Genomic DNA, 15,677 nt, shown 5'->3' on the forward strand with positions numbered 1-15,677 from the left:
TACTTCTTTAGTATTTGTAACTTTTGTCAGTTAATACTTTGACTTAGAAATTCAAACATTAGTTTAAAATGTTGTGAAAGAAATGAATATAGCTCTTAGACAAAAAAATACGAATACACATTTAGATTTAGTTTAGCAGACAGAAATTGAAAATTTCAAAACTTCCAATAAGGAAACCCTTCAAATAAGTAACTCAAAACACCTTACCTTGGAAGTACCTCAATTTATAAGTTTAATCTAGAGAAATTTAGAATTACCAATCAAACAACAATTAGCTAAAAGTCTACAATTAAAGACACTAACTTTAATAGCTTAATTAGATTAGTTTTACTTAATCATAATCTTAATTAGTGAGATAATTAAGTATAATTATGCTTAATTAATGAGTTAGGGTTTGAATTGCTAAATTATGATACAATACACTAATATATGACTAGTTTAGCAAAATCACCCTAAACCAAGTCATTAGCCATCTAATGACTAAGATTAATCTAAGAACTTCATAGCTAAGCAAAGAATAAAGATATAAAAATATTCTTCCCACTTAATTAATGAAGAATTGAGGATAATTCTAATGCACAAGGCCAAATACTTTTAGAAGCCAACTTGTTTAACAGCTTGTTTGAACACTCTTCCAATATATTCGCCTTTCAATATAAGATTAAAACTTTCTACACTCTTACTATTTCTTCCTGTTGTGCAAGAAGCAACATCCTCAATATAAAACCGCATCAAGTGGTACAAATGACACGGAAGTAACATTTTGTCACTTGGGACAAACAAGAATAAAGTGTGAATTGTTGATTTACATCCAAAAGCGACCAAAATCATAATTATGCTTCCAACTTGCATATTTCTGACTACCACTTGCCCAGAATCAGGATTCAGGAGGCATAGTTTTAACACTTCTACATTGCTCTTATCTGTCTTCAAGAGGACCTAACAAAAACATAGGAATCAAGTTAGGACAATTTCGTTTCGTAATAATTAAACTAGGCCAACTAGACTGAGACGTGCTTCAGGTGGGAGAACCGTGATTTGCATGAGTTGTAGGAATTTTAGTCATTCTAAATTTTTACTATAATTTCAACAATGAAAGATATTGATTAAAAGGAGGTGACAAGCAAGAGAGCATCACGTGTATGACGTTGAGGAAAAAAGGAAGAGGTTATAACTTATAACCAATTAAAAATCCTTTTGCGGATCAATATACGCTATTAAAATCCATATTCTATTGTGTTAATTAAAAATTCTGGCAATCAAATACCCTGTTACACGAGTTATTCAGTATTTTACAAGATAGTTGCTTTAAATAACCAAACAAAATCATTTTATTGAAGGATTTTAAATTTGTGCGAAAGATACATTACTTTTGTAAAATTCTTCATTCAATCAAAAATAAATTATTTTAAAACCATATAGTGACCATTTCACAGTACCAAATGAGGTAAAATTGACCGAACTTCACACAAAGCATTCTCTATAAAAATGGAGCCCAAGTATGAGATATGAACCAAATTTAGTTCAGAAAAATTGCTACCAGAGAGATACAAAATTGTCCATAGAACTCATCCAGTCTCATGAAGTAAAATTCATAATAATTTTTTGGAGAAACTAGAGAGGACACGTCCCACAAGACTAAGACCTAGGCTTCTCTTTCTTCTCCTTGAAGAGAGCCAGGAGAGACACACCAGAAACCTTCACGACCTTGAATCTGACTCCAGGAATATCACCCACGGCATGACCCTTTCGTCCAAATCCAGCTATCAAGACTTCATCCTACAAACATCAACCACACCCCGTATTATAAAGCAACTCAAAAAATTGTCCTTCCACATTTTATGGTATATTGAGCATAGGCAAAAACAGCATCACCAATAGCAGCAAAATAATATAAATAACATGATCAATTTAACTTCTTACATTCTCTTCAATGTAATTTAAGCAACCATCATTTGGCACGAATGCAGCAATCTTCTTCCCATTTTTGATGAGTTGAACCCTGGCACATTTTCGAATGGCAGAGTTGGGCTGCTTAGCCTCAATACCTCTGCAGATAGAATAACATAATAATTTCTTAACACCAGATGATCTAATTGAGAAAGTATGCAAGTAAATGCAACACAGTACGAGTTATATTAATCTTACATCTTTTCAAGAACAATACCCTTTGCATGGGATGAACCAGCAAAAGGCTTCTTCCATTCATTTCCAAGATGAGACTTTTTGTATGACTTGTCAGCCCACCTTTGTCTCCTACGGTGAGACTTCAGCTTGCGGGCAGCTCCCATTCCATGTGTCTTCCTGAAAGAAGTCAGAAAAGACAAAGATTTAATTTTCTAACTCCATGGGTTCATATGAAAATTTAAAAACAAATAGTCCTATATTAGTTTGCAATCTGCATGCATAAAGGAATAATGACATTTAACAACAAATAGTCCTATATCCCACTCGACATTCTATGAATATCATTTCTAAAAGGATAAACCACTATTGTTGATGGAAACAAATAAACCACATTCTATTGATCTTAAAACACCATGACAATAGTCCTATCCCACTAGGCAAAATGAACAGACAAAATTCAATTAATGTTCTAGTGAATGCAATACCAAAACTCAAAAAATGATTTTGGAACATCGTCAACAAAGTAGTTGGTAGAGCAAACACCATTAGAACGTAGTGTCAAGAAATGAACCAAAACACACAGCACAATCCCTACACAAGTCTGATACTAGAAAAAAAAAGTTTTCATATCGGAAAAAGCCATGAGAAGATTTGCTGGACATGGATCCACACAAAGCAGCAATAACTAAACAACACACACCACATGATATAAGCTCCTTAATAAAACAAAAACAGACCATAAATGCAAATTATCCAATGGTAATCAAAATTGAGCAACAAAAGGATCAAGGGCGGTAAGAATCTCCAATGTTAACAAAAATATCAAAGTTTGGAATCAGACATAGCAATTTCAGGAGAATTTTGCAATAATAATTAGTTCAGGAAAATAAGAAGAACAATAATAATTGTCGAAAAAGTAATGTTGCATTACCCCATAGTGATATAGGATTGGTTCTGCGCCGATAGAGTTTGAGAGATCGAAGAAGATGGAGCCGAAGTAGCTGCCGCAGTGTAAAACCCTAACCCTGAATAAGGAGTGTCGTGGTGTTTATATAAAGATTGAAGGCTATTATGTCAGGGCCTCTCTTTCTAGACTACTAGGTTCGGCTCAACGACTTTGGATCCAGTTTCTTCGGGCTCTTTTCGGATTTTGCTACATCCTTTCCCCTTTTTTGCTAAGTGCACTCTTATTTTATTTTTTTCTATTTTTATTGTCATATAAACCCTTTATATCCATAACATTCATACAAAATCATTATTCAGAAATATATTTTCCGTAACAATGTTTTGATTTTAACATTCTGAAAAATACATTTTGAAACAATTTATTTTTAACATTTTGGAAATTACTTTTTGAAATATTGTTTTGCGTTATAGAAAATACTTTCCAAAATATTAAAATGAAATTGTTTATCAAAAAGTACTTTACAAAATGTTAAAAGAATAGTTAAAGTTTAATTTTAAGTGCTTTATTTTGTCTCACGTAAAAGTTCAGCTTTTGTTTTCTTCTATAGAAATCTTTTTTTTGTTGTTGTTATTTTTCTAATCATTAAAATTTTTACATATCCTAAGATGAGAAACGTTATACTTTTTTCCCAAGATGATATTTGATGTGTTTATCTCTATATTAAAACCAAAAGCGTTGTTGCGATTCGCCATTGGCCAATAGTTTTACAATATAGTATATATTGTCTTCTCTAATATGCCTTGAATAATGGATGTGAGGAATTCAAGAACGGATCCTACAACTAGGCACTTGCCAGGGCACTGCCCTTAAGGTAAGGGACCTTAATAAAAAGGTTGAACTTGCCCTTTTATTCTATTGAATTTATAGTTGTATTTTCTGCCCAGTTGACAGTTGTTGGGAATTCTTTTTGGTCTTAAGCTGAATTAAGGAAGAGACTTACGTAAGATCAGAGTTTACTCAAATTTGAAAGCGCTTGTTACTCTTCTTACTAATGGGTGTTGTCCTTGGCATCCTTGTTATAACCAAGTTGGGTTCAAGAGATTCATAAACGTAGACTTTATTTATAAGGGTGCTACTATTGATCCCTACCTTATTGTCAAAATATCCTTTTGTCCCAACTTCAAATTTCTTCAACCCTCCCTTTTCCTTCTTTCCCTTCCCTGTGTCTCCCACCTTCTCTCTCCCCATCTGTGTCCTCCTTTCCTCTCCTAGCCCTTCTCTTCCAAACCCTCCTCCTTTCCTTTCTTGTCATAATAAAATTATGATTCCGTTATCTATTTTTTTGATTTAGATTCTCTTATTCAATGTTTTTTCATCTTAACAAAATTGTGTTATGAAAACAAATTAAACAACAAAATCACAGGGGATGAAAAAAAATAACAAAAATTGTGATTTTGTTATTATGTTTGAAGTGATAAAAAAAATACAATAAAAACATGATATTATATAAAAAAATTACAATTTCATTGTAATAAAGGAAATGCAAAAATAATTACACAATAAAGAATCATCATTCAACTAAATCATGATTCCATGAAAATGACATTTTTGGAATAAAAAATAGAAACAACCTCTTAATAAAGACCAAAAGCAATTACAATGGGACCAATGGTAACTCCCTGTTTATAATGCTCTTAAGGCTTCACTGAAGCGCATCCAAACCTATCATGAAGATTCAAATGAGTAAAATACATTTCTAGTTTCTTACTTCTATTTTTTAAAAAATTATTAAAATTTACTTTGATTCTGTATCTTTTAAAAAATAATTTTAATTGTTTACTCAAATATTGAGTGTTACCCTTCCGAAACATTTGATTATTTTAGATTTTGAACCACCAGTTTTAAACCATTTAATATAATAACATAATAGCCCTCTATTTTTTTGTTATTTTTTAATCATAATTAAACATTCCTCAAAAACTAATATATCCTCAATGAAAAATTAACCATTCCACCCGTTTCACTGCCAATCGCCGGGTCCAAACATAAGACGAAAACGATGATAGGAAGCTACGTAGAATGAATAAAGAGGCATATGATAAATGATGGATAAATATGAGCAAATACAATTTGATAATATGATGGATAAATTCATCATTGCAAGGGAACCTACACTTTTTTTGGGGGTCGCATTTCTCGTAAACTATAATGATATGGTGGCAAGAAAACATACATGATTCGTAGAAACAAATATAGTGGTCTACATTAACTCTGCGTCATTAAGAAGCCGCTTCATTACTGCAGGTTCGACATATCTAACTACTACACAATATCAGTCACGAGTTTATCACAATTTCCCTGAGGAGCTGCTTAAATGGTCACTACTCATGAAACTTGATACCACAAAATACCTACCAATGACCAAAAAAACGTAACAATGAGAAACCACATAAAAGTAAAGCCATTTAGCCAACATATCGAAGTGTAGGCAATGATTACCATTACCTGGGCCGCATCTACTTAATGATGGTTCCTCCTCCACAAAACTCCAATCTTCTTCAACATGTTTGTATTTTTCTTCTTAGGTGACTCGTCATCTGTGTCTAATAAATAAGGTGAATTCATCTTGCCAGTAACAGAATTGAAGCTGTTTTCACGTGAGCAGTTTCGGTCCACAAATTTCCCGTTGTTTCCAGCAGAAATCATAGAGGCGGCTGCTTCGGCTGCCTTTCTCCACTGATCTGACTGAACTTTCAGTCTCCTTAGTTCGGCTTCCAACTCTGAATTTGCAGCCTGAGCAGCATCTAACTGCTCGGTCACCCGAGCCACTCTTTTGTTGCTTTTATCAGCCTCTTCTGTTATGTGGCCAAGTTTTGTCAAAGCCTCTTGCTCTGCTGCCCTTGCTGCTTCAGCTGAAGCAAGGGCCTCATTGGTGATTTTATTCGTCTTGAACTCTTTTAATTCCATCTTGAGCATACTGTTTTCCACCGCTATATTTTGCAGTTCTGTCTCTCTATCTAACAACTTTTCCTTCAACTCTTCAACATCAGCAACCAATTTTTTTAGCTCTATCACAAGTTCAGATTGCCTTTTAGTAGATTGGTTTTCCTTGATCTTGGAATTGAGCTCCTTATTCTCCTCCGACACACTAAAAAACTGAGATTCCTTGTCCATCAGGCTTGCCCTTAGCTCTTCAGTATTAGCTTTAGCTCTCCTCAATTCCTCATATAATTCAACCTCTCTCTGACTAGATTCTGATTTTGTGAGTTCCAGTTGTTCAAAAGCACATCGAATCTGCAATGTGCTCTGGATATACTCTTCCTGGTATCTTACCTCAGAAATATCCAATGCAGACTTCAACTTCCCCACTTCAACTTTTGCAGAGATAAGCTCAGCTTTGAGCTGGTTTATTTCCTCATTTTCTCCATTTTCCTGAGAAGGTCCATTTTCATTGGTTGGAGTTGAACCTGATATACTTTTGTTTGCACTGCTAAGCAAATCAGCCTGAAGTTTACTCACAAGTGCTTCCAATGATTTTGCTTGAGTTCTTGATTGCTCCAACTCTAAAGCCAAAGATTTGTAAGCTTCTGCTGCTTTCATGCCATCTGACCTAAGTGTTTCCACAGTCTGATTTGCTGTTTCCAATTGCATTTGCATTTTACCAACTACTTCCATGACCCTGGATTCGGATTCTTTGTAATCACTTAGCTCACTTTTTAGCTTTTCTACCAAAAAGAGAGTTTTATCAAGCTCCATCTTCAATTCCTGAATCTCAGCATGAGCTGATTCTGCACTGTTGATCTGAGTAGCTTCAGACTCACATACTCTTTCAAGTTGAATTTTCAATTTCTGTATTTCATTCATGGCAGATGCCAAGGCAGCCGAATCCATTGCCTGTTGCTTTTGGACAGCCTGTATTTCAGATTGCCATTCTCGATCTCGATCCTGAGAAATTTTGCGGAGCTCTTGAAGCCTCACTTCTTCAGAAGCCGAAAAGTCCAAAAGCTGTTGATGGGATTCCTCAAGCTCTTTCATCATGTCTACAAGTTGCTTCTTTGCCTCTTCAGCCTCCTGTTGAGCTTTTCTCTTCCATGACTCAGATGAGTTAAGTTGATCCTTAGCATTCTTCAGATCTTCTTGAAGCCGAGCAATCTGAGATTCCAATTCCTGGACCTTACTAGGTCGTTTTTTCTAGAGCCAGATGATAAAGAGAGAGAAGACAGAGTGAATATAAAAATTATAAACTGACAATAAGATAATATTTCATATTTTATATATATACATATAGACAATGGATTTATGAAATGCTTAAATAATTGTACCCAAGATCGGGTAATTCAGCTCAAGACACGAGTTAACTTCAAATACCTCAGATATTGGACTATGAGGTGACCTGCGTTCAATGATCTTTGGACTTCTATCTTTTGAAGTCTTTTTTGCAGCATTTGGAGAGGAGACAGAGTCTGCATCAGAGTTTGGTGTCTTCAACTGATGGGCAGTTCGAGGGGTTGCAGGAGATTTCTTTTGGGGCACTTCTGACATACCGACTCTACTTACAGTCAGCCATAAGCCAATTAATATGCATAAACAAATGTAAGAATTAGAATGTAACATACTGAAGTGGTCAAATCATGAGAATCCATCAATTGGATGAAGATATGCAACACTATTTTCAAGCATCATTCAAACAGGTGTTGCCCTCTCAAGGATAGACCAGTGACAAATTCAGATTTAGCTAAAGTTGAGGCCAAATAACTTTATGATCAATATCATGACCAGATGATAATTGCTAAAGTACAAGAATGATATATTTGTCGCAAGAAATGAAAAGGCCTTTCTTCAGATTCATCTTATTACTAATACCTTCAGTTTTAAGGCATCCTGATAACTAGAAGTTTGTGATGTCACCCAAGCCAAATAACAACATCACATTTTCCAACGTAAGTGTGTGAAACTAAAACTAAGGGCCACATGTATAAAAAAAAAACTAGGGCCACACAAGCATAATGGATCAGGCAATGAAGTAGAGAAGCATAGAAGATTGCCTCAAGCACAACAAGAGCTGGGAGAAGTTCATTTAAAGGAAATATTTTTCCACCTAGCAACAAAGAAAAATTACTTTACAAATTTCTTTCAGCAACATTCATAATGTGGTAGTTTTGGAGTTTACTAATCAACTGCAATTAAAGAGATGCATCCATAATTATTTTTTCATGTTTCATTTTACAAACTAGCAATCCTTTATTTACACATCCAAATCTAATAAAAGAGAGTGATTCATCCCTCATTTAGACCCCAGAAATAGTTATACAGTCATGTATGGTGACAGAGAAAATAGAAAGCAAGAAAAGTGTTAGATAATCCAATCTTACCTTGCTTTTGGTGTCTGCATATTTTAATCTCCCAAAGCCTTGGGATACAAAGGAAAACGAAAAGATCACTTCTTTAAACTCCCTGACCCACTAATTCCTGCAATAGGAAACTGAGTAAGAAATAAGGGCAAAAAGGAATTTGATTTATAGCATGACAAAAAATAAATAGTTCTCGGCAGATGCACACCACAAATAAGCATTTAACTTAACAAAAACAACAAAAAAGTAAAAAACCATAACAAACAGCATATAATTCCTTCAAAGATACTCCAAGTAAACTAACTCCACTACCACTTACCAAATTCAAAATACCAAAAAAAAAAAGCAAAATAAATATAAAACCTTGCACCAAAATCCTTAAATAACTGTCATTAACGCCACTCCAGTGTCCGTTAGCATACCACAACCACATAATGCTGCACTAACATTAAATTCTGTAATAAGAAATTATCAGGCAAAGTTCACACAGACAACCAAGGTTTCAACACACTTTCAAGTTTCAGAATTTAAGAAATAGTTTTTCATTTTTTCAGTTCCTCTTCTGCAACGTAACCTATAAGCCTTGTTGCTAACAGTGAATTTCCAGATTCCTTGCCAAAATTTTCGAAACATAAAAAGACAGGTGAAGCTGAGAAAAGTAGGAACAGTTTTTTTCATTTTCTGACCCCTTTTCTTCTTTTTAGTTGAGTGAAACTCCAGTTTGGAACAAGACACAAAGTTGAAGAGTCCAATGACAGCACACGAATCTTTGACCCACAGAAACCCAGATCTACATGACATGCATCCTAAAATACCAAATAACCAGTATTAACTAATACAAAGGAATAGTAAAATAAACACAGAGACAGCATGGGCAGAGATCCTGCACCTACCTCAGTAAAAACAAGCTACATGTTGTGTTGCAACCAACAATCTTTTAACAACAACTAAAAAACAAAAACCCAACTCAAAATTAGTGTCCCCAGCAAATAGCCAAAAAAAAAATCCCAACTTGAGAATGGGACATTCAAAAGACTAAAAAGAAAGAAACTTGTAAGTGTGAAGTGTTCTTAGGAGAAAGTTAGAGAAGCAAAACATTGAGAAATAAAACAAACACAAACCAACTCAGCAGCCAGCAAACTGAGGATCGCTAAACTAAATTACCCTTTAGAAAAAAATCAAATGTTGTTTGAAAAAAACACTGAATATAATTGAGAACGCAACCAAGGAAAAGAAGAAGAATCAATGTGGAGCAGCAGCAACAGTTGACGGAAGAGAGTATAGTAATGAGTTTATGAGAAGTCTCACCCAAATAATGTTCAAATGGCAATGTGTGAAGTGTGAAGAGAGGTAAACCCTACCTAGTGTTGGAGGGAAGAGAAGGCATTAGAAATTAGAATATAGAAGGAAGGTGAGTGAGTGAGATGAGTTTGGTTTATGTGCTGTTGCTCAGTTCCCGAGTTTGTGTCATTGTATTTTCTGTGTCAGAGGCGAAAGTAGGAGCCAACACCAAAAATACGTTTGAAGCCAAGACATCATTAATGACAACGCTCTTTGGCTTCCACGCGCTTCTTTCCACTTCACTTATTATGCGACCTCAACTCAATGCTCATTGGGGGTGGACTGTGTGGACTACTGGAATTATTGGCATTTCTCATTTCTCCATTTTATTTTGTTGAGAGGAAAATAAAGAGATTAAAAATAGTTACTTATATGTTAATGGAGTTTATTTTGATTTGATAAAAATGGAAGAGAGAAATATAGAAGAAAGAAATTGGATGGAAATGTGATATAATGTGTTTGAATAACATATAAAATCAATTCTTCTCCATGCCAGATACTATGAAAGAGTCAAAATACATATTTAATGTTTTACCTTCACCGTAAAAAGAATAACTATTTATTCTCAACATGAATATATTTCAAACATACTAATACTTCATTCATTTAGAAGAGTGTAACATAAGAAGGAAGAAATGCTTAGAGCATGGGATCTACTTAAACAATTTTTCTCATTCATTTAGAAGAGTGTAATATAAGGAGAAAGAGATGCTTAGAACATGAAATCTGCAAATTAAACTACTTTTCTCCCCTGACAAATGGGTTATGCATAGGAAACAAGTCACGTCGTTTCTCCATTTTGCTCTCTTTTATTCATTATTAAAGGAAGAAAATAAAATTGTGTTTTCTTGTTTAAAAGCAAATACATATAATTTTTTAAATAATTTTAAAAATAACCCCCTTTAAAATTCAAGAATAATGACATATCTTTAAGATATTTAAAATAAATCATATTATACAAGGAAATAATAAAATACTTATAAGGATGAAAACATCTCTATACAAAATTTATCTATTTTTTTATATTTTTGTATTAATTGAAATAAGTAGATTACACTAATATGTAATTAGTTCGAGTGATATTAATTTAAATTCTTTAAGATTTTGATTTCAAGTATTACGAATTAAAATAAGTAATTGAAATAATATGAGTAACCTAAAAAAATAAGTAGACAAATTTTTTAAAAATTCTTTATTGTTTTTATTAATCCAGATAATATATTTTTCCAACTTAACTTTTCTTTTATTTATTCTACTTTTATTTTTTACTATTTTTTCTTTATTTCCTTCCTCGTTCAAACAAAGTATAAATATTTTAAAATTTCAGGATTCCTGAAATACTCATATACCACACTTAAATTTCATGGATTTAAATTATATCTCGAGATTCCAAATTTCACACTTCACTACAAAAATGTTTATCTTATATTACCAATATTCAATATTTTAAAAATCATTAAAATTATCTGCAAGACTGGATCTTATTTATCTTTTCCAACTATTTCAGTTTATATTCTCGTAGAGAAAACTCGAACTTGTGTCTTTGCATTGCTTGGAAAATTGTATTAACTGCATTCATTAGGAAGTCAATGTAATCTTTTATTCATTGCATAATAATATCAGCAAATACTTGTTATTTATGTTTATCCATTTAAAGTAAGAAACAAATTTGAAACACGTGCTGCATTCAGTATGGAATAACAACGGAGAACTCCCCAATAATGGTTGAACATAGCAGGGTCCTCATTTAATTCGAATTCACCCCAATGTCTCAAATTGTATTTTTCAAATCCATCGCTTTGACAAACCAATCATGACCTTACATTGGTGAGATTAACACCCAAATACTTACAAAAGTCTCTCATGGCATAAGATTTTCATATGGGTTTAGGTAGTCGGAAAGAAAAGAAAGATATAAATGTGATAAAAAAATAAAAAAGGTAAAAATAGGTATTTGTTTATAAATTAGGTTTAATTATATATTTTATAACCTAAGTTTCATTATTTCTTGAATTTTGTCATAAATATTTTTTATCGCATTTTACTATTGTAGTTTTTTTTTTTCATTTTGTCCAACCGTTAGTTGGACGTCTATTGTTATTAATTGACTAATGGTGAGAAATGTTGATTGTTTGACAGGGACTCTAATGCTAATGTCTCAATACATTAGGCGTTGACATGGATTATTAACAAGACATTGGTGTACTAACATGCAATCGAGAGTAAATATGCAAATTTATAACTTTAAAGACAAAAAGTTCACAAAAAATATTGAAAATGATAAATAAAAAAATGTTAAAGGTGTCTTAGGTGGATTCTGTCTGCATTCATTAAATTTATTGGGAAAGAAACTGAAAAAAAAAAGTAAGTGGATTGTGGTTTTGCACCAAATGTAGTTTCTAGTTGGTTGCCTACCTCTTGTGAATATGTTTTGTTTGGCAACCCCCAAAACAAAGAAAAGAAACACATAGTAAATTCTAATGTGATTCATGATCACCTGAAATTGCAGGTGCTGCAATGTTAGCCCCTATGATTATTCCATATGAACCACGTACACATGACTAAAAACGAGATGAAGAGAACTTGGGATAAGAGGCTCCCAAGGAGGAGATTTATGCATTCCTTGGCTCATAGATTTCCCAAACTTGTCTCTTTTTTCTATCGGAAAAGCTTCTTGCCAGAAAAGCATGATCAGATCAACAAGCAGTTATCATTTTGAGTAGGAAAGAAGGAGAGTTTGTGATTGGAAAGGATAAAAACTTGTATGCGTGCTGTATTTATTAGCACTGACTTTTGTTTCTGTATTGGCAATAGTGACGTGGATTAATGTCAGCTAGAAATAACTAGTGTTACTAGGTATTCAAGAAACTATAGTTATCCAATATATGCATCTTCTTTATAATTTACTTTATCCAACGCGTTGAAGCTACTTTTATTAATAAAAAAACTAAACCCACAAGGCCTTAGTATTTAGCACTATGATAGAAGACGTGTTAATGTATGCTGGAATATCTTGTATAATCATCATTCCTCTAAATTGTATAGACCATAATGTGTTATAGCTTCATCTCACCTGTATCTGACAGCAAATATTTTGTTATAATTATAAAATGCTAGTCTGTGTTAAAAATGCATTTCCTATTCTGTCTCTCTTGGTGGAACTGTCATCTGAATGTACAAGTAAAGCTGAATTTTGAATATAAATTTGAACGTACTACTAGAACAAGCTAATATTATATATTTTCCGCATGTTTGGATCCACTGTAGTTAACTTTGACGTGGATCATTGGAAGCAACAACTAGTTGTTTTTACATAAATTTTTACGTGATTCCCACCTAAACATGGATTTTAGATGAACAAGCAAACATGCACTATGTAGATTACTGCATTTCAATAGCAGCTTTTGTAGATGTCCATGGAAGTAGAAACAAATTTAAAAGCTGTCATGATCTTTTAACATAATCGATTTCATAATTCATATGTTCAGGGTGAAATTCCCATTGAAGATCCAGCATTTGAAGAATTTTTGGCAGAGAAATATGGAGGAGTCAGTTCGTCAGGGAAACATGCAGCCATTTATAGAGGAAGTTGTCCAGCAGGTATCCAACTGGGGTTTTGACATTGAATAACTTCACGTGCAGAGGAAGTGTCAAACAAGAGGCATACTTTTTTGGTTGAAATCCATGTACAGTCAGGCAGAACGTGAATACTGAATTAGCAGGATTTCTTGGTCATATACACAAATGGTAGGTTTGAATACGATCTTCTTTGTGTATTGCTGTTATTATGTTCTGTGTTTTCTATCATTATTTCTACAATATATTCTATTATTAGTTGCCAGATACTTATGAGATACATAGCATGACCCTTTATGGTGCATTCCTCTATTCATTTCTGACATTCTGCAGGCTAAATTGTAGATTTTGGAAGTTATTAAGAATGTATTAAAATAAATAGCATACTTAATCTATGTCAGTGGTATCTTTTAATATGAAGGATTGTTTATAGAGATTCCACCAACTCGTAGCTCAATCGACACAAGCCCATCTTTAAGTTTGAGTGTGATGATGATGTTAACTAGTTATAGACACACGCAAAAGTAGTAACTCCTCCCCAAAATTCAAATCATGGATATACTTACCCAAGGTTTCAACGATTGCTCTAAATTGATGCGATCTAAATCTTATGTGTTAAATACATATTTCAAATTTATTATGTATATCGAAAAGGCAGAATCATAAATTATGCTTCTTTCTATTGTAACCAGCAGAGTTAAACTTTTTTTTTTTTAATTATTTATTTACTTGTGCGAATCTTACGTTTCCATTTTCAATTATAAATAAAAACAGGGATTGGACGATAGAGTGGTCCCACCATGAATGACGGAATACATATCACGGGTATTGTCCTATTTCTTTTTCTGTGACGAGTGCCATAGGAAGATTTTTTTCCTACTCTTTTTGGAACCCCGCAAGGTCCCATTGAACGACAATAGGAAACTGCATTCGAGGAAAATAAGGAAGATGTTTCACAAGTATCTGTTTCCAACTCCGAATGATACGAAACTGCTAACATATATCAACATCTTAGGCTGGATGTAAATAACACAGACTGCTCCTAATCCTATGCCTGGTTAAGCTTCAAAGGAGAGACCATTCTTAAAATTTTGAATCATAAGAATTTCAGAGGTATAAGTAAAAAGTGCCATCTACATTGTCTTCCTTACCTTCCCCCTTTCTAAGCAAATAATGTCTGACATGAACAGTCTGATCCTATTAGAGTGTTTCTTCCACTGAATAAAAAAGAGAAGTCACGTAGGACCAGATTTTGAAGATACCAAAAAATATACAGATAACAAATTTGAAGTTTGAAAGGCCTTTTTTTGGGGAATATTAAGGTTTGATCAATTCTGCTAGTTAACATATAAAATTTTGACATTGTATAGGACACTATATACCGCCATTTCTATCTGAAACAATTTTTGTTGTTTACAAAACATTTTATTTTGTGCGTCTAAATAACATGGTATATGTACCTGAAGTGGGGGAAACAAAAGGGTTCTGGCGTATTACTTACGCGTATCAAATACCAGCATCATGTCAACCGAAAAATTCTTCTGTCCAAACGGAGGAAGAACTTTTTCTTTATTCAGCTGGATCATGGCTTTTAAAAAGTAAAGGAAAGAGAAATACAATTAAAAAAAAAAAAAAGAATCGGTTAACAAACTTCCTGGATGTAAAGCCCAAAGTAGAAACTAACAGTAACAGGGCACCAAGAGGGGGTAAACTAAATAATAATGAAAGGATGTGGTACTAATGATGATGAAAGTAAAATGCTTTGGTTTTAAGCCTTCGTAACTAGCTAGTTTTGTTACAACATTAACAGAGCTTCTTATTTCAATGAATGTATTTATTTGCATCATTGCATGCATGTTAATTTTCCCACTGTGCAGTGTGCAATCGAGTCTACGAAAAAATACCGGCCGAAGACCCTTAAAATTGAAATTGATATCTATTATCTATGATGATCCGGAGAAAGGATTACAACAGCTTCAAAATGCTATGTGGTATTTCCAACTAATACATCTTTTACTTCAATATTTTTTTATGCAAGGTTATGACTACTTGTTTGCCTAAAACATGAGTGGTTTAGGGTTCAGAGTTGGATCATCTACGCTGAAATACGAACTAACATGATTTTAAGTTAATTTTTCACACTTTTAGTTGTAAGTATTTTTGCATTGAATAAAAAAAATTATACTTGAGTTTTATTAATTTACTTTTAAAATAAATAAAAAAACTCATAGATTACTTCACTTCAAAATAAATTTTACAAATACTTATCCAAAGATTCCAAACAGACAAGATACGTGATGAAACATGTTTATGGTTCCATTTTGGTTAAATGGGACACTTTGCTTTGTGATGACTTATCACTAATGGAAAGCATT

General features: G+C 33.2%; 2 protein-coding genes across 11 annotated transcripts; both read right to left on the minus strand.

Annotated features, from left to right (window-relative positions):
* Nucleotides 1-1,374: 1,374 nt before the first annotated feature.
* Nucleotides 1,375-3,173, minus strand: LOC100306064 (40S ribosomal protein S23). The gene is made up of 4 exons (NM_001250046.2): nt 3,059-3,173; nt 2,149-2,304; nt 1,924-2,050; nt 1,375-1,779 (listed from the first exon to the last, which is right to left on the minus strand). The coding sequence occupies exons 1-4, from the start codon at nt 3,061-3,063 to the stop codon at nt 1,639-1,641; spliced, it is 429 nt and encodes a 142-aa protein (NP_001236975.2). The 5' UTR covers nt 3,064-3,173; the 3' UTR covers nt 1,375-1,638.
* Nucleotides 3,174-5,150: 1,977 nt separating this feature from the next.
* On the minus strand, nt 5,151-9,939 carry LOC100799542 (interactor of constitutive active ROPs 2, chloroplastic). Of its 10 annotated transcripts, none has more exons than XM_014772002.3 (7): nt 9,747-9,929; nt 9,279-9,332; nt 9,072-9,191; nt 8,407-8,503; nt 7,403-7,583; nt 5,540-7,225; nt 5,151-5,445 (listed from the first exon to the last, which is right to left on the minus strand). In XM_014772002.3, the coding sequence occupies exons 4-6, from the start codon at nt 8,424-8,426 to the stop codon at nt 5,555-5,557; spliced, it is 1,872 nt and encodes a 623-aa protein (XP_014627488.1). In that variant the 5' UTR covers nt 8,427-8,503; nt 9,072-9,191; nt 9,279-9,332; nt 9,747-9,929; the 3' UTR covers nt 5,151-5,445; nt 5,540-5,554. The 10 variants fall into 10 exon arrangements, with proteins under 10 accessions (XP_014627488.1, XP_014627486.1, XP_014627487.1 ...); XM_014772000.3 differs by having other exon boundaries at nt 9,694-9,929; XM_014772001.3 differs by lacking the exon at nt 9,072-9,191.
* Nucleotides 9,940-15,677: the final 5,738 nt, after the last annotated feature.

Source organism: Glycine max, chromosome 19, assembly GCF_000004515.6.
Source record: "Glycine max cultivar Williams 82 chromosome 19, Glycine_max_v4.0, whole genome shotgun sequence".
Lineage (NCBI taxonomy): Eukaryota > Viridiplantae > Streptophyta > Magnoliopsida > Fabales > Fabaceae > Glycine > Glycine max.

What these genes read in the sequence shown, in the direction of transcription:
- LOC100799542 (XM_041012620.1), bottom strand. Translation starts at nt 7,648, where the DNA reads ATGTTACATTCTAATTCTTACATTTGTTTATGCATATTAATTGGCTTA. An exon ending in CTCATAGTCCAATATCTGAG is followed by an intron (nt 7,226 to 7,402) that starts GTATTTGAAGTT and finishes ATCTGGCTCTAG; the next exon opens with AAAAAACGACCTAGTAAGGT.
- LOC100306064 (NM_001250046.2), bottom strand. An exon ending in GGTATTGTTCTTGAAAAGAT is followed by an intron (nt 2,051 to 2,148) that starts GTAAGATTAATA and finishes TTCTATCTGCAG; the next exon opens with AGGTATTGAGGCTAAGCAGC. An exon ending in TAAATTACATTGAAGAGAAT is followed by an intron (nt 1,780 to 1,923) that starts GTAAGAAGTTAA and finishes TGATGTTTGTAG; the next exon opens with GATGAAGTCTTGATAGCTGG.